At 36.0% G+C, this 27,789-nt stretch overlaps 1 protein-coding gene across 4 annotated transcripts; it reads left to right on the top strand.

Annotated features, from left to right (window-relative positions):
• The first annotated feature begins 12 nt into the window (after positions 1-12).
• Positions 13-26,460, top strand: LOC112571117 (coiled-coil domain-containing protein 154-like). Of its 4 annotated transcripts, none has more exons than XM_025249955.1 (19): positions 13-89; positions 2,354-2,423; positions 5,333-5,836; positions 6,241-6,433; positions 8,566-8,574; positions 11,656-11,738; positions 11,946-12,041; positions 12,499-12,724; positions 13,165-13,418; positions 13,707-13,833; positions 14,105-14,245; positions 14,778-14,804; positions 16,997-17,014; positions 17,543-17,662; positions 17,977-18,053; positions 18,388-18,478; positions 20,125-20,211; positions 21,273-21,411; positions 23,926-26,460. In XM_025249955.1, the coding sequence occupies exons 2-19, from the start codon at positions 2,359-2,361 to the stop codon at positions 23,931-23,933; spliced, it is 2,265 nt and encodes a 754-aa protein (XP_025105740.1). In that variant the 5' UTR covers positions 13-89; positions 2,354-2,358; the 3' UTR covers positions 23,934-26,460. The 4 variants fall into 4 exon arrangements, with proteins under 4 accessions (XP_025105740.1, XP_025105717.1, XP_025105725.1 ...); XM_025249932.1 differs by having other exon boundaries at positions 14-89; positions 21,273-21,445; XM_025249940.1 differs by lacking the exon at positions 8,566-8,574 and having other exon boundaries at positions 14-89; positions 21,273-21,445.
• Positions 26,461-27,789: the final 1,329 nt, after the last annotated feature.

The following is a 27,789-nucleotide window of genomic DNA, read 5'->3' as shown; positions in this document are numbered from 1 at the left end:
AGATCGTGGTAACATCCAATCAAAAGAAAAGTGTTAGGGATCTCGTCGATACATGTAAACATCATGGCGGAGCAAATGTGGAGTCAAAGGTAGGAGATGCTGTGTACTAAGAAAATGGGTTGTTTTAAATGTTTTATGCTTTTCAGAAGAATAAATGATATGTTATAATAAATCTTATTTCGGTAATAAAAGTCATCAAATGGAAATACAAAATGGACTTAAAATATTTTGTTTGTGAAAACAAACGTTCTTAATTGTTGTCATTTTATGCTAACGTTTAGTTAAAGATATGCAAACTAGACCAAAAGATTAAAATTACATTCTGGTAACACGCCATTACATAAATCATTAAAAACGTAACTAATGGGGTTTCATTAATTGAGTTATTAAGATGAATAAAGCATGGCGCTACATATGAAAATATATTTCCCCTTAGTATTGCAGGGTTAAATCAGTGTCTTCGTTTTGTCCTGGAAACAGCATAGATCAATCACTAGCATGCCGTTGAAAATGTCAGGGTCAGGTATAGCAATAACCAAAAAGTAGGAGTAAACCAAAATTAGAGTTGGATCAGTGCAGGATATAAATAAATAAAATATACCACGGCATTTTAATTTCCATTATGAAGGTAATTGACACAAATAATTTGCTTATCATACAGTCATATAAGTGTTTCACTACAATAATAACATCGAGCATCCACACTGTCATAAATATTACTTCTAAACACTTACCCATTTCAGTCCCTTAACTCTGTCTGACAGATGGAGTTAGAGGTGTGAAATTAGTGCAGAAACTTTCACCTTAATATGGGCCTTTCTTTAACACTTTGATGCCCCAGATCCTTTTTTTTTTAAAGAAAAAGTAATAGATCCATTTACTTATCTGTCTGTCTTTCTATCTAATAAAAGCAGGTATTCAAACAGCAAATGTTCATTTTTTTTTCAAAATTGGCAATGCCTAACATGACTGCAGGAATTAGGCTATTGATAATATCATTTTATCAACATCAGTTTCTGTCTCTCTGTTTGCCTGATCATAATTATTCATGATAACATTGTATAGCCCAATATCCCAGCCAGCAGGCAAGTTCATTGTGCTGAACAGTATCCATGATACAGTAACGGTGATATAAACTTAAGAACAATGCCAAAGCTAGCTGCATTGTGTAGGTCCATCCACTAGTTTCAGTCTAAATTTGAAAAAGAAAATGATGCAGATGATGCAGAAAAGCACCCCTATCAATTGCCTGCATTTTTTTCTAACATCTTTTTTGTGTATTTGGTTATTTGATTAGAGTGAAGGTTTTTGTTTTGATTTATATAAGTTTCACTTGTATAAAAAGTGTATACTTAATTTCTTAAAATGTTTCTAACCAGATTTAAAGTTTCCCACCATATTTTTCTTGAAATTTTATTTAATGAAAATAAGGTATAATCTCCATTTCAAATTTAATGACATAGTTCAAAACCGAATCTTTTTTGACTTCTTAAGAATATACAATAACCTATTACAGTAAATTCTCATTTTAAAAAAATTTCTTGAGTACTTGACGGTTTTATCTCACAAACCATCAGAAATAAATATGTAAAACTTCTTACATCAGAATTTGATGATATAGGTTATTTTTTATATTTTAAGATAAGATAAGCTAAGATAACTTTATTGTCCAGCAAAGGAGATGTGTCTGAAGTCAGTTGTTTTATCTCTCAGACTACCAAAAGTATGATTCAGGTCTTTTAACTTGCATATGTTGAGCAGACTTTTTGAACTGTGAAAAGATAATTATACTAGACACCAACATTCTTAACTGAAGGCTAGTCAGAAAACAGAAAAATACTTTGTTAATGTGCACAGTATAAGTCGTAAATGGAAGCGAAAGAAACCCACAGAATAATCAATGAAAGCCACGCAAGGAAACACTGACGTGATCTATAGGAGCTGTCTGTACCTGCAGGGGAACAAACAAAATTATTGATTTTCATCTTCCGCCCAATGAAATCCTGGTGCTGTGTAAAACCCAGTCAAAGCCTGTCGCTCCCAGTGGTAGAAGCTAGTGGGTGTCTTTGACCTAGGCGTTTGCCTATCGGCAAAGTTAGGGTTAAATGAAACTTTTATTTAAGAGATTACCCGTGTCTTTAATTTTCCATTGTGTTTTATGTTTGCACATTTTTGAAGAATGATAGTGTTAGAGTGGTGCTTAGATTTGTTCTTCATGATGCCTTTGTGTTGTGCTGAGGATGTAAAGTTGCACTTGTATGTTGATTCAAATGCAAAGGATTTAATTGAGAATTATATAAACTGTTGTGCGTGAGAAGTGAAAGAAACTGAAAATCTGAAGTTTTCATTTCAGTGAGAATGACATCAAGACTTAGTTATCCATTTGCAACTGACCTGGACCTAAACTCAATGGCTGTGAGAACGTGAGTTGTTTTGGTTTTTTTAAAGCTGAAGACATATACATGTTTTAATACTGTAGTTTTATAACAACCAAAATTAGTATAACTGACCAAATATGTAAACAAAAACATACCCTAATGCAGCATTTTAAAGAAAGAATTTTTGATGTATATATAATAAAGAATATTTAATCGAATAATTTGGAGGTTAATGATCTAAATTCAGATACAATCATTTTAATTCTTCTTTATGCTTATTGCTTTCTTTTTTTATGAAGATGAATAATGTCACTTGTTGTCTAGCTCTTGCTGCTTGTCTCAGTAATAATATCTTTGTGCTTTTATTAGAACATTTGATTGTGAACTGATACATGACTACATTGAATGTTGTTTTCAAAGGCCATTTGTTCACATTAAAGCTGTAATATTGTCTTTACTACTTAATTGTTAATAATAATAATGATCATGTAATAATATTTCATTGTCGAATAATGACATTTTTAAAAGATGTGTGTGCATATTCCTGCCCAAAAAACACTTATTCTTCCTCTTTGGTAGCTTGTTGTCTCACTGCATAAACACATATACATTTATTTATTTTAAACAGATTTTGTAATATGTATTATAATCTAAGATTGTTTTTCTCTGTAGGGAGATTCTCATTATTGCTGCAATGTTGTTCAGACTGCTTAGATAAATTTATCCTGATGTTAGTTCACAAAATGTTCACTTTGATGAGAGTACCTGATTAACATAACTTTTGACAGTTTATCTTGTATTGGAATGGACTGATATGAATACAAATATTAGAAAGAAGTAATTTAAGGGTCAAAGCACAAGAGTTCAGCTTTTGAAATTGGTCAAGTTCATATGTATATGCACATGTGGACACATGCATTAAATGATGTATGAAAATGTAGTCTTTCATTAACCATGACTGAGCTCACTTGGTCCATTGTTGCGATTGCTTGGGTAACTAGGAAATTAATCAAGCTGGCATACAATGCATTATTTGTTGAGGGATATGCATTGTTGCAGGGAGCAAGAAACCACTTGGGACCTTTAATATTATAGCTCAGGGAAAAGCATAGGTTAGAAGGCATTAACCTCAGTGACACAAATAATTATGCTGTCAAATGCTTCAGTGACAATTGGTGCAATTGATTTTCCAAGCCAGGGAGAGTGGCGCAAAGATCTTGTAATATTGATTTCAGTTATTGATTGGAGATTTAGCCAGAGTACACAGCTTTATACTCCATGTACTGCATGTAAAATTAATTTTTGGTGACTGTGGTAGTGATTGTTGATAATCTATTACTGATAGTCAATACATATATATGCATAATGAAAAAAGCGTTTTCTTCTATCCATAAATAGAAATAAATTTAGTTTTTTGTGCTTTGCTTACCCTGCAGACAAACTTAAATATACAGAGAATTGAACGTGCACACGTATGCAATACATTCACACCACCCATGCACATATACTCACCAGCTCATACACTCGGTCGTCATCTGTCATTGTTTAATGATTATTTCCCTGAATACTAGCTAATAGAGTGTCGCAGACCAGTCCATGTAAGACCAAAAATCTTAACAAGTAATATACTGTTAAAACCGTACCAGGTATAAAATGTGAAAGGAACTTACTCAAGTTTTGAGTGACCACGGGATTCACTAAGCGTGGAAATATAAAAATATCTGTACTGGCAAGCATTCAAAAATCTATCATTGTGCCTTTGAGATGGTATTGCAGTGGTTTCTGAATTATGCCTGTATAATCTTGTCTAACCAAGGTAAAGCATTTTTGTATTATCACATAGAGAACTTTGATTATGTGAGATTTATGTGAGGAAACTTTCCATTAACTTCAAAGGCATGTTCACTCATTCATGCTTTGTTAAAAAAAAGTTTGATATTGGTTAACCATGAAAAATTGTGACCATTAGTTTTACCGTGATGTGTTGGTAGACACAAGTGTAATGGAAGAACCAATAAACTGTGTGCTAAATCATAACATCTGAATTAACAGTTTCTTCCTTGGACAGGAGTATTTAGAATTCATGCACATGACCCCCAAGGTGTGAATATTTCTACTTTGGTGTGTGGGTTGACTGATTCAAAACTTGACATTGTGATGGTCATCATATTGGGCCTCTGCTTTATCATGCAATATCACCTTCAGTGACCCAGAGTGTGCCTTCAACATTTGGCATGTGAGAAGGATCATGTCGATCCTGCAGGAGCCTTGTATTCCCATGTAACACCACCTCAAGGTCTTCAACCACTGTTTGTAAACACCACCAGGTGATCGCTCTTCAGCAAGTGGGGTATATCTCAGTGTGTTACATTGACTCCTCACAACCTTACCTCACTCCACTGACGTCTGATGAACAGGAAGTTCATGCTTGTATCATAATTACCCATACTCGGCTGTAAGTGGGGTTATCTTTTGTAAAATCTGCATGCAAAAGATTCCCAGGCCCAGTCCTGATCTCTTGCTGTGTCTAATATGATAATGACAATTATAAGGTGGAACAGAAGGACACTCAGGCTGGAGACCAAACCCATCTTTTTAATATTGTAGTGATTGTACATTAAGGGAGCAAAAGAAAAAGAGTATTTAAAATGTTTTTTTACAAACAGATGTTATTGAATTCATTTGACTGTTTGATTAAAGACATTGTTTTATGCTGAAATCAAAAGTGTTTACAATTTTGAATCTCCTCTTAGAAGTTGTAAATTTTATTTTGATATTGGTCTGTATTTTCATGCCTTTTTATTTCACCCTCCTGACTGTGTTTGTACTACTGCCTGAAGTTTCTATACATTGTGTTTGATATATATATTTTTTTAAGGTATTTTGAACACAGAAGAACAACATTATAAGAAGAGTAGAATTCATATTGTTTATTTGAGTCTCGTTTGTTAAAGGAGCTCTACTCAGTTTCGAGGAAAGACTTCACAGCTTCCTTTACTCCCCACTGCAACTCCACCACCAGGCCCTGAATCCCAGCTTGTTCCATACGGCATGTTCCGAGGCAAGAACAGTCCAGCAGGGATCCGCCACAGTGCAGACATTCTAGAATCAGAAGAGAAATTAAGACTTTTAGAAACAAGGCTTGGGTTGACAGAAAAATCAAATCGCTCTCTTCTGGAGGAAGTTCTTCGTTTGCAAAACGATCTCCGCATTTCTGTCGTACGAAATGAGCAGAGTATACGAGATGAAAAGCAAGCTCGTATTCAGCTAGATTCCTCCTTGAACATTGTAAATGACTTAATTACACAGCTTGCTGCTCGAATCAAAACTGCAGAGGAAAAGATCTTGGAAGAGAAATCAACCCTGAGCTCATTAGTTCAACACACAAAAGGTGTTGAGCAAACAGTGCTAGCAAGCCAACAAGAGCTGAAGTCCAGGAAAGATGTACAGGGAAACAAGTGAGTCTATGATGTTTTCAGATGGCACGTTTTCACATTTTCTGTTGACACATTTGAACGCTGTGGAGTGATCAGTGTATACCAAAATAGATCACTGTCATTTACTTAAAGTAAAACATTTATACCAGATTCATTTTTCAAAGCTGAATTCTGCATTAGTGATCAGAAAAATTAAAATACTCTTACAAAACAGATGTGGAGGCTTATTACCTGTGCTTTGTAGAGCTAATCTCCATTTTATTCTTAAAATGTACAGACTACATTATAATTTCTTTTTAGGAAAAGAAGTTACATTAAAAAAATAATATTGAATGTATATAATTAGAAATGAAATAACCTTTTCAGAATGCTATTTCTACATTAGAGCAGTGTTTGTATGTTTCCTTTTCATTTTATGACCCCAGGTTGTTAGATCTCCAGTCTCGCTTGAATGAAACACTGCATTCCAAAGAACAAGTAGAAAAAAACATTTTCACTTTGACAGAAGAGCTACGTAGTCTTCGTAATAAGGTGGAAAATCAGCAAGCTCAGTTTAGTACTGTTGTTGCTGACCTTCGACTTCGGTCACGACGCCTTGAAGAAGAAAACAAGCTACAGGTAAAAAAAAAACAATGCACTATTATCTTACAGGTAAAAAGAATGCATTATTAAGCATTTCAAGAACACGTTCACTTTCCCTGTGTCAATGCGAAGTATTGTGATGGCTTATAGGAAAGAGTTTCACAACTGCATGACAAATTGTGTGTAGGGTGGGGAAGAAGGGAATTGGGGTGGTTTACGTGTGCATACATGTGCATGTGCACTGCTGCTTAACAATTTTTGTTTTTTAATATAAAAAATAACACAAGGAGGAATTTATAAATCTTTAATCCATCAGTCATTATTTCTACCTCCTTGTGATTTGAAGCTTAAATGTTGGTTTGACTTACCTTAATAAATATGTCACCTATTTCATAGCACAACGTGTGTATATACATAAAATGCTTGTATGTTTGTTGTGTTATTCTGTTATTTACTTATATCCTAACATACCCTCCATGCTTTTATTTTAAAAAGTATATTAATATCAAATTAAACATTACTGAGAGGTCAGTGTGAGTTTGTAATTTTAAGGTAACCCTAAGAAATTGTTGTATACTTGTAGACATTTAAGTTGCTAATGACAGGGCCTTTGTCACTTTCATTGTTAGTAACAGCACTCCAGAAACAGCCTGAGTAGGGACAAACACATATCCAGAGAAATTATTGATTTCCCTGTGGATTCTTGTGCTAGCACAGTCTTGCAGAACCAGTTCTTGACTCCTATCAGTGTTATTGGTCTGCAGAGTTTTACTGAGATCCCCATTTCTGTCATTTCTCATTTATTTGTCATCATGAAAAGAAATAATAATAGGATTTATGTTGTGCTTTTCTCCAATGGGAATGAAGCTTAATGTGCTTTACAAGAGACAAGGAGTAGTAGGTAATAATGTCATATGACAGATAGGCATCACGATCAATCACAATCAGGCAAGCAAGTTGTTAAAAAGCTTTTTTTTTTAATGGTGAAAATATCAGAAAAAGATACACATATAGAAGGATAGGCTGCCAGGAAGAGTTCATGTTCTTTTATTTATTAAGCAAAGCCAGATACATGCAGACTTAAGTGTGAGCAAGTGTAAACATACAAATTCATGATATGGGCATCTATTAGTGGTAAAACTTTTTCCAAGAGTAATGTGATGTAGCTGCATGAAGAAATACTTAGAGTAAAATGCTCTTTGGGAACCTTATATGGGTCTGTCTCTTCTCTCTCTGTGTTTCCTCACTTCTTCCCTTCTCTCATTTTATATGATGTCTTCCTGTTATTTAAGTTTAGTAACTTAGTTTATTCTTGGCAGGGTGAGGGCTTCATGTAAAAAAGCATGCTTTGCTTATTCTACCACCCTCGTTAGTAAAGAATTGTCAGTGTTAGTGTCAGTGTTCTCTGTTTACCAGTCTTCTTCTCTCTTTCACACACATACACATTCACACATGTGCACACTCTCTCTTCCCTGCTTATGCATACATCCTTATACCTTCAATAAGAGTGATGCAGTCAGGCATCCCATTCAATCGTATGCATACATGGATTTACAAATCTATAATTTCTAGTCCAAATGTATAATCTTCCCTAAAATAAGTATCATAGTTTGATTTTTAACAATTCATAAAAAGACGTTTGAGACTGACGTAAGAGCAGGAGCGGCAGAGTTGTTGTGTGAGAATAAACATTTGAGTTCTTTCTTTTCACAGATCCTATATGTAAAGAATGAAGTGTACTTTTATGACTAGTATTTTATGACAGCAGATAATTTATTACCTAATTTAAGATGAATTGTTCAAAATGACAAAACGAAAATCTTACAGTTGGGTTTGCAGATTTCTCATGTGTTAGCAGCTTTGTATATACTCATCTCCTTACTTGCTTTGATAGGTTTAAAATCTTTGATATTAACCATTGTACAAATTGATTTACTGTTCTGTATTTCTGACTTGCTTTGATAGGTTTAACATCTCCCACATTAACCATTGTATAAATTGATTTCCTCTTCTGTGTTTCTTACTTGCTTGGATAGGTCTAAAATTTTCCATATTAACCATTGTATAAATTGATTTACTGTTCTGTATTCCTGACTTGCTTTGATAGGTTTAACATCTTCTACATTAACCATTTCATAAATTGATTTCCTGTTGTGTATTCCTTACAGATCCAGGAGGTAAATCTCTTTAACTTCACAGAGTAGTTTTGGATTTGGCTGGTTAATTTTTGTTTTTACATTTTTTGTGGCTTTATAAAGAAAGCAGTTGGACATTAAATTGTAACAACAGGCATTGTTTACAACTGTGTGAAAAAAATCATATTTTTGCAAGTCTCATCCTTGAACATATCAACCTTCAAAAGCTTGTTACAGAGATTTGGAAGAAAAGGTGTAGAATTTCAGGTCATGTATTCTATCTATAACCCTGAACATCACCAAAGCTTTATTTCATAAAATTAATACTTTTTTTTAAGAATGAAAGAGAAAATGTAAGAGTTGTTCAGAGGGTTTTGCAACACATATTTTATTTAGGGATTTACTTTAGAACTGCTTAACACACAGGGTCCGGATCATAGTCATTATACAACTTTAGGTCCCTAATTTAATGCAGTAGCAGTCAAAATTTGAAGTTGCCCTAATCTGTTGAATTAAACCTGTTCATAGGACACTGGATGCACTCATCTGTCAAAAGTTCTGTCACATGCTTTCATCTCCAGGAAATGATAATACTTTCCTTTGATAGCAAAGCACACAGTGTGTAAAAAAGAATTATACACAGAAAAGATAAATAGACCACCATAAGGCCACCAAGGATCAGTGATAGGGGGATGGAAGGTGACAGACAGCTGAGACAGGTTACCTTGCTTACAGTGCTCTTACCTTTGTGATTTTTAAAGTTAAATTTAAGATATTGATAGCTAGAAAGGCAAGCTCCCATCTAAACTCTGCACTCATAGTTTCTTGGCCTTTTTTTAACTACCAAAAAACAAATAATAAAATAAGTGACCAACAGCCATCTCAGAAAATGCACTGGCACAATGCACTGCTTGACTCTGACATTATTGTGTCAATGTACAGTGATAGGAATCACAATGAACATAAATAGCTAAAGTCATTGTTTTGACCACTCATTAATGTCATTTAATTTATGACTCATGACTAGAAGTAAATGGTTTGTTGTTAAAAATGCATATCATTGAATAAGATTAACAGCCTGTTCGATTTGCATTTGATAGACACCGTTTTTAAAGATCCTCGGCGCCCTCCCTCTACGTCTCAGTATGATGAAAATCTATTTGAAGCTTGCAACAGCTAACAAGATATTTTAAGTAACTTCAGGATAAACTAATAATTCTAGCATGTACAAAAAAATGTTGCAATACTCCTGAATAACTCCTTTGAAACATTATGGGTATTTTTCAGTAAAAGAAATGTACCCAGACTCAGAAAATTAATTATGAATTATTTAAAATGCTTTAGAGTAATGTGTGCAGTGTACAACTTAGGGAAAATAGTCAAACCTTTTAGAAATCTGGTAGAGACTGTCATCTCTTCTTGTCACTTGCATGTTTTTTTTTTAAATTGTGGGGCATGATTATGTTAGCACTGACTTGCAGAGAAGGTACACTAAGCATGCCTGTGACATTGTTGTCATAGCACTATCATTGTTGATTGCTGATCATAAATACTGTTTTCCGGTGTATTTTTTTAAGACTAAATATTTTGTTAATTTCTTCTTTTTCTATTTGATGGCATATGCACAGTAAAGTAGCAGTGTTTTCTTGTCCACCTCCTAAAGCAAAATGGAAACCAGTTCCTCCTAGTCAGATTGATTCAGGCATTTTAAACAAGAACCTTTTCAAATTATGAATTGTTTTGAACATATCTGTCTGAAGGTGATAGTGTCAAGGTTGATGGGTTCAGAACTGTGAGAGGGGAAGAGATAATTAATAGCAATTTTAGGTGTGAAATGGGGAACAGCTCTGTTGTTGATGCCAAGGGAGGAAGAGGACAGGAAAATTGCTTCTGCTTGGTGCTTGATTCTACAGAGTGTATTTAATTTGCTAGATGCCTTTGTTCAAATTAATTTATTAACACCACTTATATATCAAAATATTTGCATGAATCTGTGAGTGGTGGTGAAAATACTTAGGTCACAAAATGCAGCCATATTGATGTTGTGGATAGCTAAATCCATAAGGATAACTGAAAGTTCAGTATCTTTGAAGAAAAGTAGTTTACTTTTTAATATTAAAAATTAAGTTTTCAAAGCAAATGCAGCTTAGCCCCATTGTCTACCCCACCATGACCCTGCACTGCATTTAAGTCAAGCAAACTGTGCATAAGAAAGATTGAAACATGTACAATGGAGCTTATGCATGGCATGTTTTTGAATAATGCAAGATTGAATTAGTACATCTCTATGTGTGCAACTATGTTGCATTTAGAAGTAAGGGACTCCAGAAATTCAATCTAATAATTTCATCAGAGGAGGATAACCATTCCTTTGGTTACTACTGTGACACTTTTTCTTTTAGTGGAATTTTTGTAATTACTTTCCTTGATTCCCCTCCACAAAAAAAATCCAACTCATTCAGTCATTTGCTTGATCTTCTGTGGATAGGGCTGGAGAAGAAAATTATCAGCATTGTTTTCTATATAAACTGCACCCTCATTTAGGACTGTTAACATTTGATGCCCAAGGAATGACAAATATTGTTAACAAGTTGGAAGATATTTTTCGTTCATCTTGCTTTTTGCAGAAGTGTTGTCATTCTTGTTATTGTTTCATTATTCCTGTTTCTCTTGTCTCCATCCTCCTTCTACATTTTCTTTTGTTTCTTCGTATGCCAACCTATCTGTCTGCGTGTCCTGAATTGTTCATGGCCATATGTGCTAATGAAGTTGTTTTCCTGTATACCATCTAGTTTTCCATATATATCTTAGCATTACTAGAGAATCTTGATCTCCCATCATTCTTTTCTTTATGTTAATTCACTACTTAATGATCTAGGAAACCATGCAGTGGCTTCTAAATCTAGATTTATCATACTTCCATTTTCTGTTTATTTCTGATCTCATTTTAAGAAAACTAAGTTTATATAAGAATATGGGATATAATTTCTAATACATGTAGTTGACTGGATGTACTAGCATTAACCCTTTCCAAAATTCATTTTTCCAATTAGATACAATGAAATGCTGTTTATTTGCTGGTATTAAATGGTGCATGATAGTTGATGCAATTTTGTGCTGCAGCTAGATGCACTTCGTAAACAAGGAGACTTGCATTCACACACAGAACAGAATGCATCCCATCTTCGTGGACAGGTTGAAACAAGGTAATATGATTTAATCTCTCTATTTAACTCTGTGTGCTAGTTGGATGATAAACAGTATCCAATAACTATATTCATTGCTTTACTCTCAAGTTATTTGGACCTGTTCAAGTGCAGTTACTTGTTTGGTTATATGGGTTTTATGCCCATCACTTGTGGCATAAGCAATTACAAAAATGAAAAGGATAAAGATGACTGTATTACATGCAGACTCACTGAGCTGCGGGATGTTATACTTGAGCTGCGCTCACGTCAAGATGCGGAAACAAGTGAGCGACGTTCCTTAGAGTCCTTACTACAGCAGAAGTGAGTAAAAAAAACAATATTATAGATTATGTATTCTTTAAGGTGTATGATGTCTGATGTTTTAATCCCTTTTTCAATAACTTATTTCCTTATTGTCTGTTTGAAATGGCTATAACTATGCAGGTGCAGTAAAAGTAAAATCTGATTTATCCATAAGTTTCTTACTATGTTCCTGCACCATTTTTATAAAAACACATAAGTTGCAGTTTTTGTTATTTGGTTCCTCTTTACATTTTCTGTACTTGTTTTTATTCATCATTAGTACTGTTGTTTATTCTTTCTTAGTTCATGTGTTATTCGTTTGTTTTCCAGTCCCTCGTCCATGTCTTGTTAATGTTCTTAGGTGCTAAGAGCATTCTCCTTAGGAGTGTGAGTATGGGCTTTACAAATTTTGCATTTATTATTATATGCACATATATGCATACATTTGAATAAATTTGATTTGCATTCCACGAAGGACAAATGAGCTGCAGATGGCAATAGCAGAACAAGCTCGGAAGCGTGAAGAGGCTATGCATGCCCTAGACATGATTCACCGAGAGAAGGAGCATTCTGCAGAGACAGAAAAACTCAAGCTGCAGAGCCGAGTGACAGAGTTGGTGGAGGAGATGAACAAGCGTGTCCTTAACAAGGAGATTAAGCTGAGGGAAGAGATACAGGACAAGTACATGCAAATGGAAAAGGTTTTTAGATGTTTTTATCTCATTCAGTGATAGATTATAACTGTCTAAAACAGAATATTGCATGCAAGACAGTTGTAAATCTTTAACATTAACAGAACAGGCAAAAAAAAACATACGAAAGGACAATCTGAATCTCTTTCCATGAGAAATCATGAGGTACTGTTTTAATTTTATAATAATATAAGATTACTAAGGTTATTATATGTGTAATGGACACAAGATAAATAATGGTATATTATTAAAACATATATCCACTCATAAAGATGCAGCTTGTGGACACGTATGGATAAAGTACAATCGAATGCTAATACAGTTCAAAATAGCTTTAAGCAATAATAACTAACTAGAAAGGAGAAAACCTATCATTCCTTTGTCCATAACAGCTTTCTCATTATTTGGAGCTCCTACTTAGATGTTTCTGGTTGGTTCATTATTTACAGTTACTTCAAATGGAACAAGAAAAGCGAGCAGAGCATGAGAGAAAGATGATGGACCAGACAGAGAGGCAGTGGCAAACCTTGAAAAAGATGGGTGATGATGAAATGCATGGAGTCAAAGGTGCCCTCAAGATGGAGCGAACCAAAAACAAGGAGTCCATTGAGAAGCTGGATGAGTCTATTTCTCTGTTGGAAAAACAGTTAGAAGAACAGAAGCGTCAGTCAGACAAGATCATTGCTGCTGAGATTAAATCCAGGTAACTGTGGCTTGTGAATGTTGTTAATGTTTCAAATAGTCCTGTACAATAACTATTTTAGAATCCTTTTCTTGTCCTTTGCTGTTTTTGTTTTTGTTGTTGGTGGGTTTTTTGGGGGCTTGTTGAGAGTGAAAAAGGATATTGGATTTACTATCTGGTAATGCAATAAACATTTGTTGTTTCTTTTTTCAACAACAAGCAACAATTTAAATAATGCATTTGCTTAATTTAATTATTAAACATTTTGACAGAGTTTTTATTTGTTTATTTGTATATTTTGTAATAAAGGAAAGATCATGAGCGCCACACACAGGAACAAGTGGCTGGTGTGCAAGAAAAGTTGCAGATTGCCACTGCCAAACTTCAGCAGGCCATAGGAAGTATTTCTGGGCATTTGAATACACATAATGAGAAGGTGAAGTTTGTTGCATTATATGTTTGCAGAAGTTGCAGTGGCATGTACCTCATGAGTGTCTTAGCATTATGCAAATGCACTAGCCATTAGCAAATAAATGACATTCTAGGGTTTCTGCCAACGCAGCTGGCTCTGAACAGCTCTAAAATAATGATAGATTTTGTATTGCATCTACTATGCTAACGAGCTTTTCCAATTTCGAAAATTACTTCATATCCTAGTTTACAGTTATTTCTAGATGTATGAGCCAGCAACACTCATTCTCTTGCAGATGCGTAAAGAAATGAAAACTATGCTAGAGGCTTCAGAGCAGAGCACGACTCGTGCTGTGACAGACTTGGATGTTAGGATGCAGAGCATAAAGCAGAAAGTTGTCAACCTTGAGCAGCTTTTTGATGGTCGCATTTCAGAGGTAATTTACATTCCTGTATTTTGTAATAGCACACGAAACTATGTTCACCTATGCAAGCACCCAGCTGTAAATAGTTTTGGTAGCTGTTTGTGTTTATATTATTATAAAATAGCTTCTTTACAGAATAATTTTCTTTTATTAAGTAATTGTCTGAAATTTTAGCTTTGCTGCTCATTCTCAGTGTGAATCTCCACACAACTTAATACATTTGGAGGCAATAAATAGAGGAAAATATTGATGAAAAGCTCCTCAAAATATTTCTAAGCATAAAAAAATGTATGGGTATTGTATTTATTGTATGTATGTACATGTGTTTGGGTATGCCTGTGGGCATGTTTTTGTACATTTCTGTGTGTATGTGTGCATTGGCACATGTGTGGGGTGAGTGTGTGTATATGTGCATGCACATATATACATGTAACTATATCACACTAATTATAGTTATGTTATGTGCATATTTTTTGCATCTGTGCTTATAGATTTATACACAGGTGACTTTAATTACAAATCTTATGTTTTACTCAACTGTCAGCTGGTCAACTTGCATCTTAACCCAGAGGTAATCTAACTCATAGATAGTACCAAATTTACCTGTCCTTTTTTATGTAAGACAGTCAGTGTGTATTCACATAAGAGGGCAAAAGTGAATAAATTCACTTTTGTGTTTGTCGTGCTGGGTGTTGTAACGTTGGTCCATTTGTTTCTGTTAGCATTTTTATGTTTTAAACTGGATTCTGCATCAGGAAATGCAAAGGCTTGCTAATTAATAGGAATTGTTATAATGATTTTGATGTTGCAATTTAGCATCTAGCCTTCATTCATACATTAACTTTTTAAAATCTCATTCTTGCCTGATGGCTGTTTATTTTATGTACTTTCTGTTGTGCTAGAAAGAATTATTTTCGATGTCTTATTAATTATTAAGCAGCTTAAAAAGTTCCTCAGCCACATATTTATAGCAAAAAGAAAAAAAGAATGAATTTTTGTTTGCACATTTGTACAGTGGTGAGAGGAGAACTTTTTGGAGTTAAATGTAGATAACACAAAAGAAATGAACACAGACTTTAGGAGAATCAAAGTTGGTTCTGTTACTCCCAGTGTGATACATAATAAGTCTGTTGAAACTGTTAATTTCTTCAGGCACTGTTTTTGATTGCCAGTTCAAGTGAAATATAAACACCAAACATATTGCTAAACATGGCCATCAAAGAATATACCTTCTGCATAAGCTAAGTAGTTTTTTAGTCAGCAAAGCAATCTTGGGCTGTTTCTATCAGTCATTTATTGATAGTCTTTTATCTTTTTCTGTTGTATTCTGGTTCTGTAGTCTGTCCATGACAGAAGTAGTCTGAACAGTATTGTCCATATTTGTTCTAAGATGATTGGTATCAAGCAGAGAAATTTAGCTTCTTTCTGTGATCAACAAATAGAAAAGTTTCCCGCATTTTATCAATACATGTAATAATAGCAGGATTTGTGTTATTAAGTTCAGGTAAGCATTATGCTATGCCTATATGTAGAAACAGCAGGCACATGAAATCGTTCATGCCAGCTGCTCAGTAACAGATGAATTGTCAGTTGTGTGTGTGTGATGTTGTCGGTGTGCATATGAATGGTCTAGATATAAGTTTTTTTTAGATTGTATCACTTGCTTATATTTTTTACCTTGTAACTAGATTTTTTTACATATGTGTGACCTGCCATGACAGAATGGTCTTAAGTTGGAAATTTGAGATTTTGCAAATTGTAAATTAATCTACCAGCTTAGGCCTTTCTTTTAAGTAAAGTTGTTCTCCTAGTCCTAAAATTGAATGAGTCATAAAGGTTTGAAATGTGCAAGTGCAAAGCTGATGGCACAAAGCTGACCTTAATCATCTTTCTGGGCCCCTACTACAAAACCGCTCTGTGTGACTTAAGACTCATTTTGTGATGGCGGATCACATATAGTAACTGAGCATATTTCTTGTGTTTAAATTTCCCATTGGGATTAATAAACTTGGTCATTGTCCACGTCATTAGCTTTAGCTAATGATTAGAGCGGTCCGGTGGCGCAACGGTTAGCGCTGTTAGCGCCTGTCACCAATACAGTGAAGGTTGGCTGCCCTGAGTTCATTTCTCGTCTCGGGCACGCTGATCTTTCTCTGCACGTGGCATCTGTTTACAGGGCTGGCTGCTTGCCGTAATATAGCCTTAGTTGCTGACACGGCATAAAACACCAATTCCCCCCCTTAGCTAATGATTATCAGCATGAATTCCCTAAACAGCCTCCTGTTTGTTTCTTTGTGATGTTTGTAGAGAAGACAAAACAGATGTGTAGTAGATCAGGATGTATAATTATGTTTTTGGAAAGGTACAATTTGTTTTCTTTAATGAAAATTTCAAGAAATGATTCTCATAGAAGAACTCATACTATAGTGTGTTGAACATTTTAGAGTCAAATTTAGGATGTAAGAATAAAGGTTTATTTTATTTTACCCTTACCCTTATTTTATCACTAAATGTAAAACAACAGAAATTAGTCAATTTATAAAATTTTTCTAATATTATTTTTTCTTAAATGTTTTAGCATATTTGAAAAAAGATACGGAAAATAAAGTGGATGTGTGATAGTCACATCATATAGGCACAGTGTTGTATCTTTAATAACAAATCTATATATCAGTGAATCAAATTTATTCTGTTTTTTTTTTTTTTTAATTTCATGCATGAAAAGCTAATTGTTCTGTGTTATTTGTATCATGCTTACAAAAGGCTGTGGAGTTGAATGAGGTAAAAAAAACTTGTGTTGACTCAGCTGATTTGTTGTCAGTTTATGTGTTTCACTACTGCATAAAATGTGGGCATCTCAACAGGTTTCTAGGATATATATTATAGTTCTGGAATCCAGATAAAAATACATTTAACGCCAGTTACATTCAGTACACAGTCTATGGTGAAGAAATAAAGAAAAGCTTACCGTGCAGTTAAAAATATTTTTTGCATAAAGTCTAGATTTTTTATTCATAAATTATTTTTCAACAAAATTTTCAGGCGTGAGTAAGGGGGTGATACAGATGGCCAACTATGTTTGGCTTCTGACCCTTTTGTTATTTTTTAAAAACAGCAAAAACTTGTCAGTTAATAGATTTCTTCAGTGTAGAAAGCACTAACTTCCACACTGATTTTTGGTTTCTTGGTTTTCATGGTTTATAGAGACTACTTAATTCAATCTAATACTGGAAAGGACAAATTACAACCTAAAGGACGTGAGTAATGGAGGCTTGGGTAAAAGCAATTTTACTTGTCTTCTTTCTGCAGGCCACATCAATTCTAGCTCAGAATTTACGTGAGAAGATTGAGTCCATCTCATTGTGGCAAGATGTCACTAGCCAGACAATTCGAGAACTGAATCAGTCAGTACAACAGGTTCCTAATGATGTAAGTCGTGTCATTTTGGTTTAAGTTCATGGCAGTATAGAAGGCAAATACACGATGAAGTTAAAGAAAAAAAACTTTCAGGAGGTAATTAACTTAGCAGAAGAAATCCTATTTTATTAGTTTTCATAGTGTCAGTAGTGATGTAATAAGATGTGTGTGTGTATATATATATATGTGTGTGTGTGGTTTGTTCATCAGAAGAAAATTTGTTTAATTCTTAAATCTACATGTGTTAGAACAGGTCTAAAAACTAATTTAGTCTCATTGAGCTCACTTTACCACAAAGTGTGTTGGGCTGCTTATGTCATTTCTAGATCTACGCTGTTGAAGAGAAGCAGAAGCTACTCAAATTGGAAGTGGAGTCCAGAGTCTCAACAGAGGCAGAGAGCAGGTAACACTAAGTGTAGTTTCCCATAATAACAAAGTTTCAAGGTTTTACAGAAGATTTATTTTCATTGATTGATGATTTGTTTGAGACTACATAAAGATATAGAAATAGAACACAATTGTTGATGAGGGTGGGGACCTACATAACAATCATTGAAGCTTTGTTTTGGCTTGAAGAGTTGCTTGTGATGGCACCAACTGTTTCCTTTCCCACGAAGTCTTACAAAACTCTGTTGCCTTCAAAAGCAGCACGGCACAGTATGGCAGAATTACTGATTTTTGTGTCAACCCAGGTCTTACCTATGCTGATTTCAACAAAGAAGATTTTGTCATTGCAGAATCCGTGATGTAGAGAATCTGAAACAAGAGCTGTCAGCCCTTAAACAGCGCAAGACACCACAAGCAGCCACTGTGGAGGATCTTCAGGAGGTAAGCCTTTTTTTTTAAACTACTTTTTCACTATTTTTGTCTGAAGTATCCAGAAGATTTGCTGTGAACAAATAAATATTCTAAAATGCTATTCAATTTGCAACATCATCTTTGTATTTTTCATTGTGGTCTCTGTACCCCTGTATTTCTTTTGGTCCACTTCTCAGACATGATAGTAAATATATATAAATACTGGGAGGGAAAAGCCAGTGAAAGCAATGAGACTCATTCTAATACTGGCAGGTTGCTCACCAATTTGATTTTCACAGAAAGGGATCAGTTTTAGAAGCGAGTTGATTTTTCCAACAGAAGTGGCTAATTGGTGTATTGTTTTAAGCTTTTGTACTCACCTGTCAAATGATAAGAAATCAGCCATTTGCACTCAGGAAAGATGCAAGATGGTGTGCATAATTGCTTATATGAAAAGAGTGATGTCCCTTCACCTGACTGGCTTTAGGAGGGGGCTAGTTTACTTTTGTATTTGCGGTTGTCTGTTTACAGTTGTCTGTTGTGAGTTTCATGCTTGTCATTTGACATGCGTTTCTTCGTCATTGTGCTGAACATTTTGCTTCTTTGTGGCTTTTCGGTTTTAATCTACAGCCTTCTTTTGACCCGTCAACTGCCTGTCTCTTGTATCTGCCATATAATGATTTTTTGTGCAATTCACTACACAGTTAAGGCAGTGTGTTCTCTCTGCTTCATGATCATGTAGAATGTAGATCATCTACAGATAATTTGGTCTAATGACAAGAATATTCTGTGTATTGATCGATCTGCTTTTATCACAGATTAATAATGGCTTTCTAGATCTGAACTACAAGCTGTAGCAATACATCTTAATCTTTGAAATGATGCTGCACCACTGTATTTGCCGTTATGCGCTGTTGTGATCAATTGAACAGATATAATACTCTTGCAAGAAAGAAATAAAAATTAATCTTCCGTGATTATGTTTTGATAATACCTGAAGCACCAGACCAAAGGGATATTTGTAAGCAAATGGATTTTGCAACAGATGAATGATGACAAGTTGAAGTGTGCGGAAAGTATTATATCAGTGCAGTTGCACTGCTTCTCTTGCTATGGTTCGTGAACTCATTATGGTTTTCATAAGAGGCATTCTGCAGATCTATGAGCAGCAAAAAAAATTATTTGCACCTTTGTAATCTGTTCTATTAGTGGAACAGTAGTGTGGATAGGAGCATTTTGCAGCCTTTAATTATTACAGGTTGTTTATTATTATTATTAGTAGTATTTGTAAAGTGTCTTGAGCTTGCCCATAAGACTGAGTTATGGTGATATATATGTGCACTTGTACTTGCCCCAAAAATGGACAACTATATGTTGTTGCTGCCCCCACCACAACCACTACTACTGATGCTACTACAACTGCAAATCACAGCTGCAAATTAAAAGACTGTCGAAGAAGAAAAGGCTAGAAAGGGATAGAATGGACTGTCTGTATGCTGATAGCATTCTTCTCATCTTGAATAGCAATACTAACTGTGAACATGATAAACTCTGTGTTTTGAGACCATCATCATTATTCTGTGTGCTTATATTTCTTGTGAAGTGCTTTGAGTTAGCCTTTGTTGGTGGGGTAAGCACTATATAAATGGACTTTATTATTATTGTATTTGGAACAGGTGCAAGCTTCTGTAAGAAAGCTAGCAGAGTCCATCCAGACGGTTAAAACAGTACTTGGCATGAAGATTCAGTCAGAGCAAAAACAGGTGAGCCCTTGCATTCTTAATTTTTATTTTAATTTGGTGAAAAGAATTGATAAGTAAGCGCCGCAGGCATAAATTAATTTAGACTAACATAAGATTGGCACAAGTAGCTCTACTGCACAGGGGGAAACAGTCCTGCAAGTACCTGCCTTGTACCTACAGTCATATCGTCTTGCTGAAAAAAAAATATGGGCAAGATAGGGGGAGATAATCCAATGAGCAGGCAACTGCAGTACGATCTGAATAGAAACAGTTTCTTGGCAAAGGTCGATCATTGAGTGGATGCGCAAAGGAAACTGTTTTATCGAATGCATTCCAACTTTTGGCTGACAGATTCCATTTCTGTAGGAACTGACATTTCTGATTGGTATGTAAATAAGTATTCATCACAGCAAAACATTTTTTTGATTTCAACGTTTTTACTTTTGCTCGCGAAAAATAGGTAGTGCAGCAGTAAACATCTACTTGTCATCACTGCAGTGAGAATGCAAAAGTATGGGTTCAGATCTCATTAGGACATCTGTTCGCAATGCTGGCCGTCGGACTTTTTCTCCGTGTACTCCGGTTACCGCCCTTTCCTCCTTCTTTCAATATTCCTTTCATTCGTGCAAAATCATCCATAGATAAAAGTATTTGATAATTATACCATTCGGCCAACCAGCTCGAGAAAATTGTAAAGGTGCAGTGATGTTGGTCTCGAGAGTCTAACATGTAAAGTGAGTTTCAGTAGTCCTGTAAAGACCGTTCTTAACCGGACAAAGTGCCGAAGCGTCAAATCTCTAACTGCCCCAAAGTCCCATACACTAAGCTGGCTAATGTATTGGCAAACAACTCTGAACTCAGCAGGATGACTAAAGTTCCATTGTTCCGAACGTTTGCCCCCACCCACAAAAAAAAACAAAAAAAAACCGTCGGCTGCCTGTGACCTTCTCACACAACTTTGCCAAACGTGATCAAATGTTCGACGATGCTAAGAAGGACCTTAACGCTGCCCAAACAATTAGCCATCAGCTAAGGACTAAACGCACTGGCTCATCGCCCTCAACTTCTCTTGTCACGTGCAGCGCCAGGAGGACGTGAAGCGACTAGAGGACGACATCGAGGAGCTGAGGAAGATGATCAAGCCGCTGCTGCCGCCTCGCATGTTTGTCAAGGACGACAACGACAAGGCCAAAGGAAGGGACGCCGAAAACGACACAGAAGGTGTGAACCGTTGGAGTGTTTACAATACGTACAGGTAAACGTAGTGGCCCGCTTCTGCACCCTTTTCATTTTTTAATTTAATTTGTTGCTTTATTTTTATTTTATTTTATTTATTTATTTATTTTCTTCGGTTTCCATTTTTCGACATTATCGCGATTGCTTGTAGTAGACCTCATTGTATGTTAGAGGTTAATGTATTTTGTTCATATTTGGAAGGATGTGTGGAGATGATACGATTCAAGTTTCAATCGTCATCTGTACTTCGCTACTCTAAAAGTGTTGGGAGATAATTCCGATTAAACGCTATTAGATAAGAAGATGCGAATAACAGAGTGGCTGCAATAATGCAGACAGCAAGTAATGTAATAAACGTGCATGCCGCTGTTAGTGTGTGTGAGGGGGGAGGGTAGAGGTGTTAGCTGTGTATTTAGATGTTAACTGTAGCATGTAACTATGCAGGATAACGGGAGTGGTGGATGTGGCTTCTCAGTTTTACATTGTGTCGCCAACTTGTGGACTAGTGTAATGAACTTAGACTACTAGATTGCCTGTTATTGCCTGTCGTTGATGACAGTCGCAGATGTTTGCTGATATAAGGACTACCGCGTGAGGGTGTTTAGAGTTAACCTCCCTTGTACATATTTAAAGCTTTAGCACTCAGACGTCTTTTCAACCAGCTTCTCAACACTGAGGACTCAATTTGAAGGTACAGTCTGTTCTATTGCTTTTGTGTATGTTCCACAGCAAAAGGAAAGACGCACCTCCTGAGTGAAGAATGTACCTTGTGACCTACGTTTGTTCTGGACATTTAGAAGCGACATAATTTGGTTTTGTTTCTGCATTTGTGTGTGTGTGTGTGCTTGCCCGGATTTATGAGTGCCAGCGAGTGCAGAAAAGAAAGATTGGAAGAAGGACGAGTAAAGTGGTAGTGCTAGTTGAGCTTTATGCGTATTGTTTTTCTTCAAGGTGTAACAAGTTTGAAAAAGGCGTCGGCTTCAGAAAATACAGCCTTTATCTGTCACCTTTTCCACAGTTTTTCAAATAACCTTTTTATGTCTTTATTTTTAATTTACCCATTTTGAAGTAGCAGTTGAAATCGTTGTCGGCTTTGATCTTTAAAAAAGCTGTTTTGTTTCTGCTTTCTTTTGTTACTATCTAGCTGATTAGCCTTGGTTATACATTTCCTATTAGCTGCACTTTAAATCCCTTTAAATCCTTAAAAATATTATCTTTGTTGGAAATTACAGATTTTACAACTTTGGACGCAGGATCTTGTGTGTGTTGTAGCATGTCTGTCTCGTACATTGTAAATACCTTGCATGTTTTCTGCATTAAACATATTGTTTTGTGTAGTTTATTTCATTTCAGTTAATATTTTTCTGAAATTTTCTGCCTTTCGTTCCAAAATCACGCTTTTGATAGTTAAGGCCAAACTTTTAGCTTCTGGCGGGAAAGAATGGCTTGACCCAAGGGAGGAAGGTAAGGACAACAAGCAGTGCTGGCGACCCAAGCGGTCAATCTTTACTAGCTTCTTCCTTCTGACCCGACAGTGCCCTCACCTACTCTGCCGGATCGAGTGCATTCTTTCCTGTCGGACGGTGAAAGTTTTGCTTTTAAACTCTTTAAAATGGGGAGGCTTGCGGTTACCGAAGCCAAGTTAAGATAATAATTTGTCTTTTTTGTTAAATGGGATCTTTATAAAATGGCGGTTGGAGGATGAGTGTCGGTCGAGTAACCATAAGTTACTATTTTTGATTTAATATTTTATTTCCTATAATTTAGTAGCGTCACATTTTGTACCAGAATAAGACGTTTGCAAAAGTTGCCAAACTAATATCAACCTTCAAACACGGGGCCATCGGGGTTTTCGTGTTTCTGAGATTGATATCCTCTTCTTTTGTCATTTAAAATATGCTTGTTGTTCGTTATAGAAGAATGTTAATAAAGGTAGGATTTAATGAATTTTGTCAACAAAAAGATTTCGTGATTGTATCTAAAGTTTGTCTAGTAAGCGATTTTCTTGTTAATCGTGCGACAAAGAAAGAACAGTCGTTTTTAGCGACGGCTTTATAAAAAATATATATAAACAGGCATCTCTCGCAACAGTTACTATAAATAAAATTAAAGGCTAAAATAACCCCGACTTTGAATGTATGTTATCTTATATGTGCGCATACAGAAATGATACCTGATGATTTTATTATTAAGGGATTTGTTTGTTTTTTTGTTTTTTGCTTCGTGTCCAGTGATAGTGGTTATTAATTGAAAGTCTTAAGCGGCTAATAATATTCATCGGTGTTCTAAAGATATTCTGTCTGGACATATTGAAGATTAATCAACCTGAACATGAAGCCATAAACATGAAATAGACAGATAACATATTTTTTTATTATTATTTTCTTCTGGAGTGTTAAAGTAGCATATACAGGCAAATGTGACGAGTAAGGTTAATGTATTTTGTTTTTCGAAATAATTACATTGGAGAGTGGGTCAAATGCTGTTTCTCATTTCCAGATGGTTAACATGGAAGACGCGCATCATGTACATGAAGTGGAGGAAGTCGGCTCGCAGACAACAGCAGTCCAGGCCCAACACATCGGATAACAAGCCGAACACGCCAGATAACTAATCCGCACACGCCAAATGACAAACAAGCACGAATGACGACGATCTCAACGTGTGAAATGACTGAGGTCCAGCGCGTCAGATGATTAGGCCAGACATGACAAATGACAAATCCAGCTTGGCCGATGACTAAGGTCCAACGGAGAGGACTACCGGAAGTACATCCGTACATCACTTTGGTAATGACGTCAAGGTTAACCAGCTGGCAAAGCAACACAACCATAGAGCGTAGTTAAACTTAGTTTGTTGATGTACAGATCGCGCCGACGGCCTGCAAACTTCAGCTGAAGTCTTGTGAAAATAAAAAAAGAGAAGTCGCCAAACGACAGTCCAGCGGCAAGGTTGGTTTAAAGGCAGTCGCATGTTTGTGACGACACATTTGACAGTTGGATGAAAAGGACTGATGCCTTCATTGTACCCCGAGTGGAAAACAATATTGCATAAAATGACTCCATGTTGCCTTAGTTAAAAGAAAGTGCAGCTTCTGGTTTTGACGTAAAGCGCGTACTTGTAAAAAGATGCCTTTTGCGGAGATTTTTGTAAACAGCTATTTTTACTTATGGGATATCATTTTATTTTTTTTTTGCTTTTAATTTATTCTTATGTAGGTTTTACGCCTTTAAAATAAGAAAGTTTATTTCGTATTTTTACTGTTTCCCATATGTTAACCATCACTGAAAACGTTGACACTAAACACGGTAGCCAGCATGCCTGTCTTTTACATTAATGCACTCGCTACTTTATGGTCTCAGTTTCTCAAAGTAGTAATTTCTGTGATAGCAACTTATCAGTAGCTCCCTTTAGGGTCATTTATAATTCCTTCTCTATGTAGCTCGTATAACAATATTTGAAAGAAATTTTTCATAGCAACAATGTTTATAAATGTATGGCAGGTTTTTTTAAGTTCCACTTATTTAGCATTTAGTGTGGCAGCGTTCGAGTCTGTTGGGTGTATTTTGTAATTTCGATTTCCCTCACAAAGATTTATCACTAAGCTATGAAGAAAGTTTATATTTGCAGATATTTTAAAGGTGTAACTTATAGATCCTCAGGATATATTTGCTTTTGGTGTTTTTGTTTTTCCTTATTTTCATGGCGCATCTTGCAGACGTAAAAAAAAAAAAGGCTGTTTATCTTTGTCTTTTTTTAAACTCGTTTCTCCAAGACTTTTAGTTTGAGAATATTGTTTCGACTTCTTCTAAAATAATTTATAGGAAGCTATCTTTTCTTGTACTGAACATTCTTGTTTTCTGATTCTCTTTGATGTGCGACAGATATTTTTTTTGTAATTATTTAGATAAAGTGAGTCGGACCAGTGTTAATTTGCTCGTATCATTTGTCTCATCAACGCATGCTAACATGCACTGATATGCTAATATGATTGTATACCTCTCCTCTCTCTTTATCCCCTACCCCAAACTCTTCCCCAACTCAATCCTGTCTTCCTAAGACACCCTGGGCTCCCACTTACCTTGATGTGTAAGAGTTACTTCATGAGTTAAATTTAATAAAAAAAAAAATTGTATTGCATGTGGTATAATACTATTACTACAAATACTTATACTAGGAGACGAACAGAGCATTGATGTTATGAAACAGTTCAATGCGCAGAACACTTGGTGACGAGGTAACCCTCGCTCCTCGCTAAGGAGGTTTTGGCGAAGGTGGTGTCCTGCTTCACGTTTGCCAGGCTGAGACTGTGACAGAGAGCTCCAGTCTCTCAGACAAGGTGTGCGTGTAAGTGCATGGCTTTTTTGCGTTTACCGCAGACCAGCTGCCTGCTATTTCGTTCAGCAGGTGACTTCGAGAGGGACTTGTTGTGAGAACTGGACTATCAACGTTGCTGCAGACGCTTTCACCGAGAAGATAGGAATCCTCCGCCTTTTCGTAGTAGTCTTTTTTATATTTCCTCCGTTTCTTTTTTCTTTCCTTTCATTCATCATGATAAAGCTTTTATTATTAAGAAGATGTAGACTCCACTACCTTCCTTGCTTCCTTCATTTTTTTCTGTCTTTCCTTCTATCCTAATTTCTTTTGTGCCATTTTTTTTTCTCCATTCTTTAGTATTTTTTCTTTTTAGTACTTTCTTTCCTTTTCATTCATTGTTTCTTTCTCGTACAAAAAGAAGTGGAATGAAACATTCTGCCAGTATTCACTAAATCTGGTCGTTACAGGCGGGGATATTGTAATATAAATTATATTTCTTATACTAATAATTGCCGCCCACTTATTTTGGGTTCACTTTGACTACATTGCTCTTACTGTAACGATCAATCGTAATCAATGTTTTCAGGTTAACTGTTTATTTCACTGACATAAAAAGTCATATTTGTATAGTCTTAGACTGTCGCTGTGCCCCACCAAATCGTAGCTTATCTGTGATACAACTATTCCTTTATTAAAAGAAATTTCTTGAAATTGTAATTTAGTGTCTTTTTTTAAAAGAAATCTTCCTCCATTTCTGTGGTGTGTGCGTGTCTGCATGCATTGTGTATGAATAACAGAAAAGGGGCATTCATATGTCTGTGCACATTTTTCTTGTTAGGTGTGCTGGGTCTTATTGGTAATCTCGTTATCATGTGTACATGTGTGTGTGTGTCTAGAAAGAGCAAGGGTTTGGTGAAGCAGCCACGTTTTTGAAATGCCATTGTATTCGAATCGATTGCTTTCATTTCTTTTCCTCTGTCTTTCTGTCGTTATTGAATTTTTTTCTCGTCGAGGCTATGGTAGCTGAAGGATACTTTTATTTCTTTCGTTCTGTCTGTCATTATTTGAATTTTTTTTTTCTCGTCTTGTTTAAAAACGCCAAAGGCTGAAGGACAAAGACTAAATAATCTGCATCTGAAATAGTTTTCTATGAGTTGTCATTATATTTTTTACTTTCCTGGCACACTGCTGGAAAATAGAATTGTACTCGAAGTAGATGTTGACGACGACTTGCTGCCTCTGGACCCAGTCAGTCGCCAGCTCTTCCGGTAGAGCTGGTAATTGCTGGGGGACAAAAACAAAACCGACTCCACAGCCCGGATACCCCGCTGACAGCCCTTATTTGACGAAGAATGAAAAATGGGTTCAGACAAACAGCGGGGCTTGAGCTGGACGATCTCAGGGACACTGTGGCTGCCACCCCTGCCCCACGCCGACCTCTTTGATGTCCTATGCGGAGGTCAGAGTGCAGCAGGCTGAAGAGCGCAGCGCAGGAATTCCCGCCAAAATTCCGCAAGCGCCGCCTGTCGGCTGGGTAGCAGCCAAAGCGTTAACCGGAAGAGAAGTGTAAAGTTGGGTGCTGTGTATATCCTCTCTAAGCTTGACGACGAATATCGGAAACGGGGTTTGTCTCTGCCTGTGGTCGTGGTCGTCTCGAGCTGGGTGGATCCGTTCCCCGTCTCAGGCGGGGGAGGAGAGAGCGGGAGGGTGTGCGAGGTCTCAGCACTCGGAGGGAAACTTTCTTGCAGACTTTGCAGCTGTAAGTGGATTATTCACACTTCAGCTACCACCACCACAACCACATGGCCTGCCCATTGCTTTCTCATTGCTGGGTGTTATTGGTAATCTCGTTATCTTCTTTTTTTTGTTGTTCATGATGACGTCATGAGGGTGCAGCATAAAACCTCCATGAAAGTCATTCAGTTCAATGTTTAAGGCGCTGAATACTTGATGACAATTTTGGGCACCAATCCCATGTGAACATAAAAGGAATGTTCCAACACTTTACCGTTTTAACAGCCTTACGTGAGCTGTCATCTCCAACGT

This window comes from Pomacea canaliculata, linkage group LG1 (genome assembly GCF_003073045.1).
Source record: "Pomacea canaliculata isolate SZHN2017 linkage group LG1, ASM307304v1, whole genome shotgun sequence".
In the NCBI taxonomy this organism is placed as follows: Eukaryota; Metazoa; Mollusca; class Gastropoda; order Architaenioglossa; family Ampullariidae; genus Pomacea; species Pomacea canaliculata.
The sequence above is the reverse complement of the archived record's forward strand: the minus strand, read 5'-3'. Positions and strand labels throughout refer to the sequence as shown.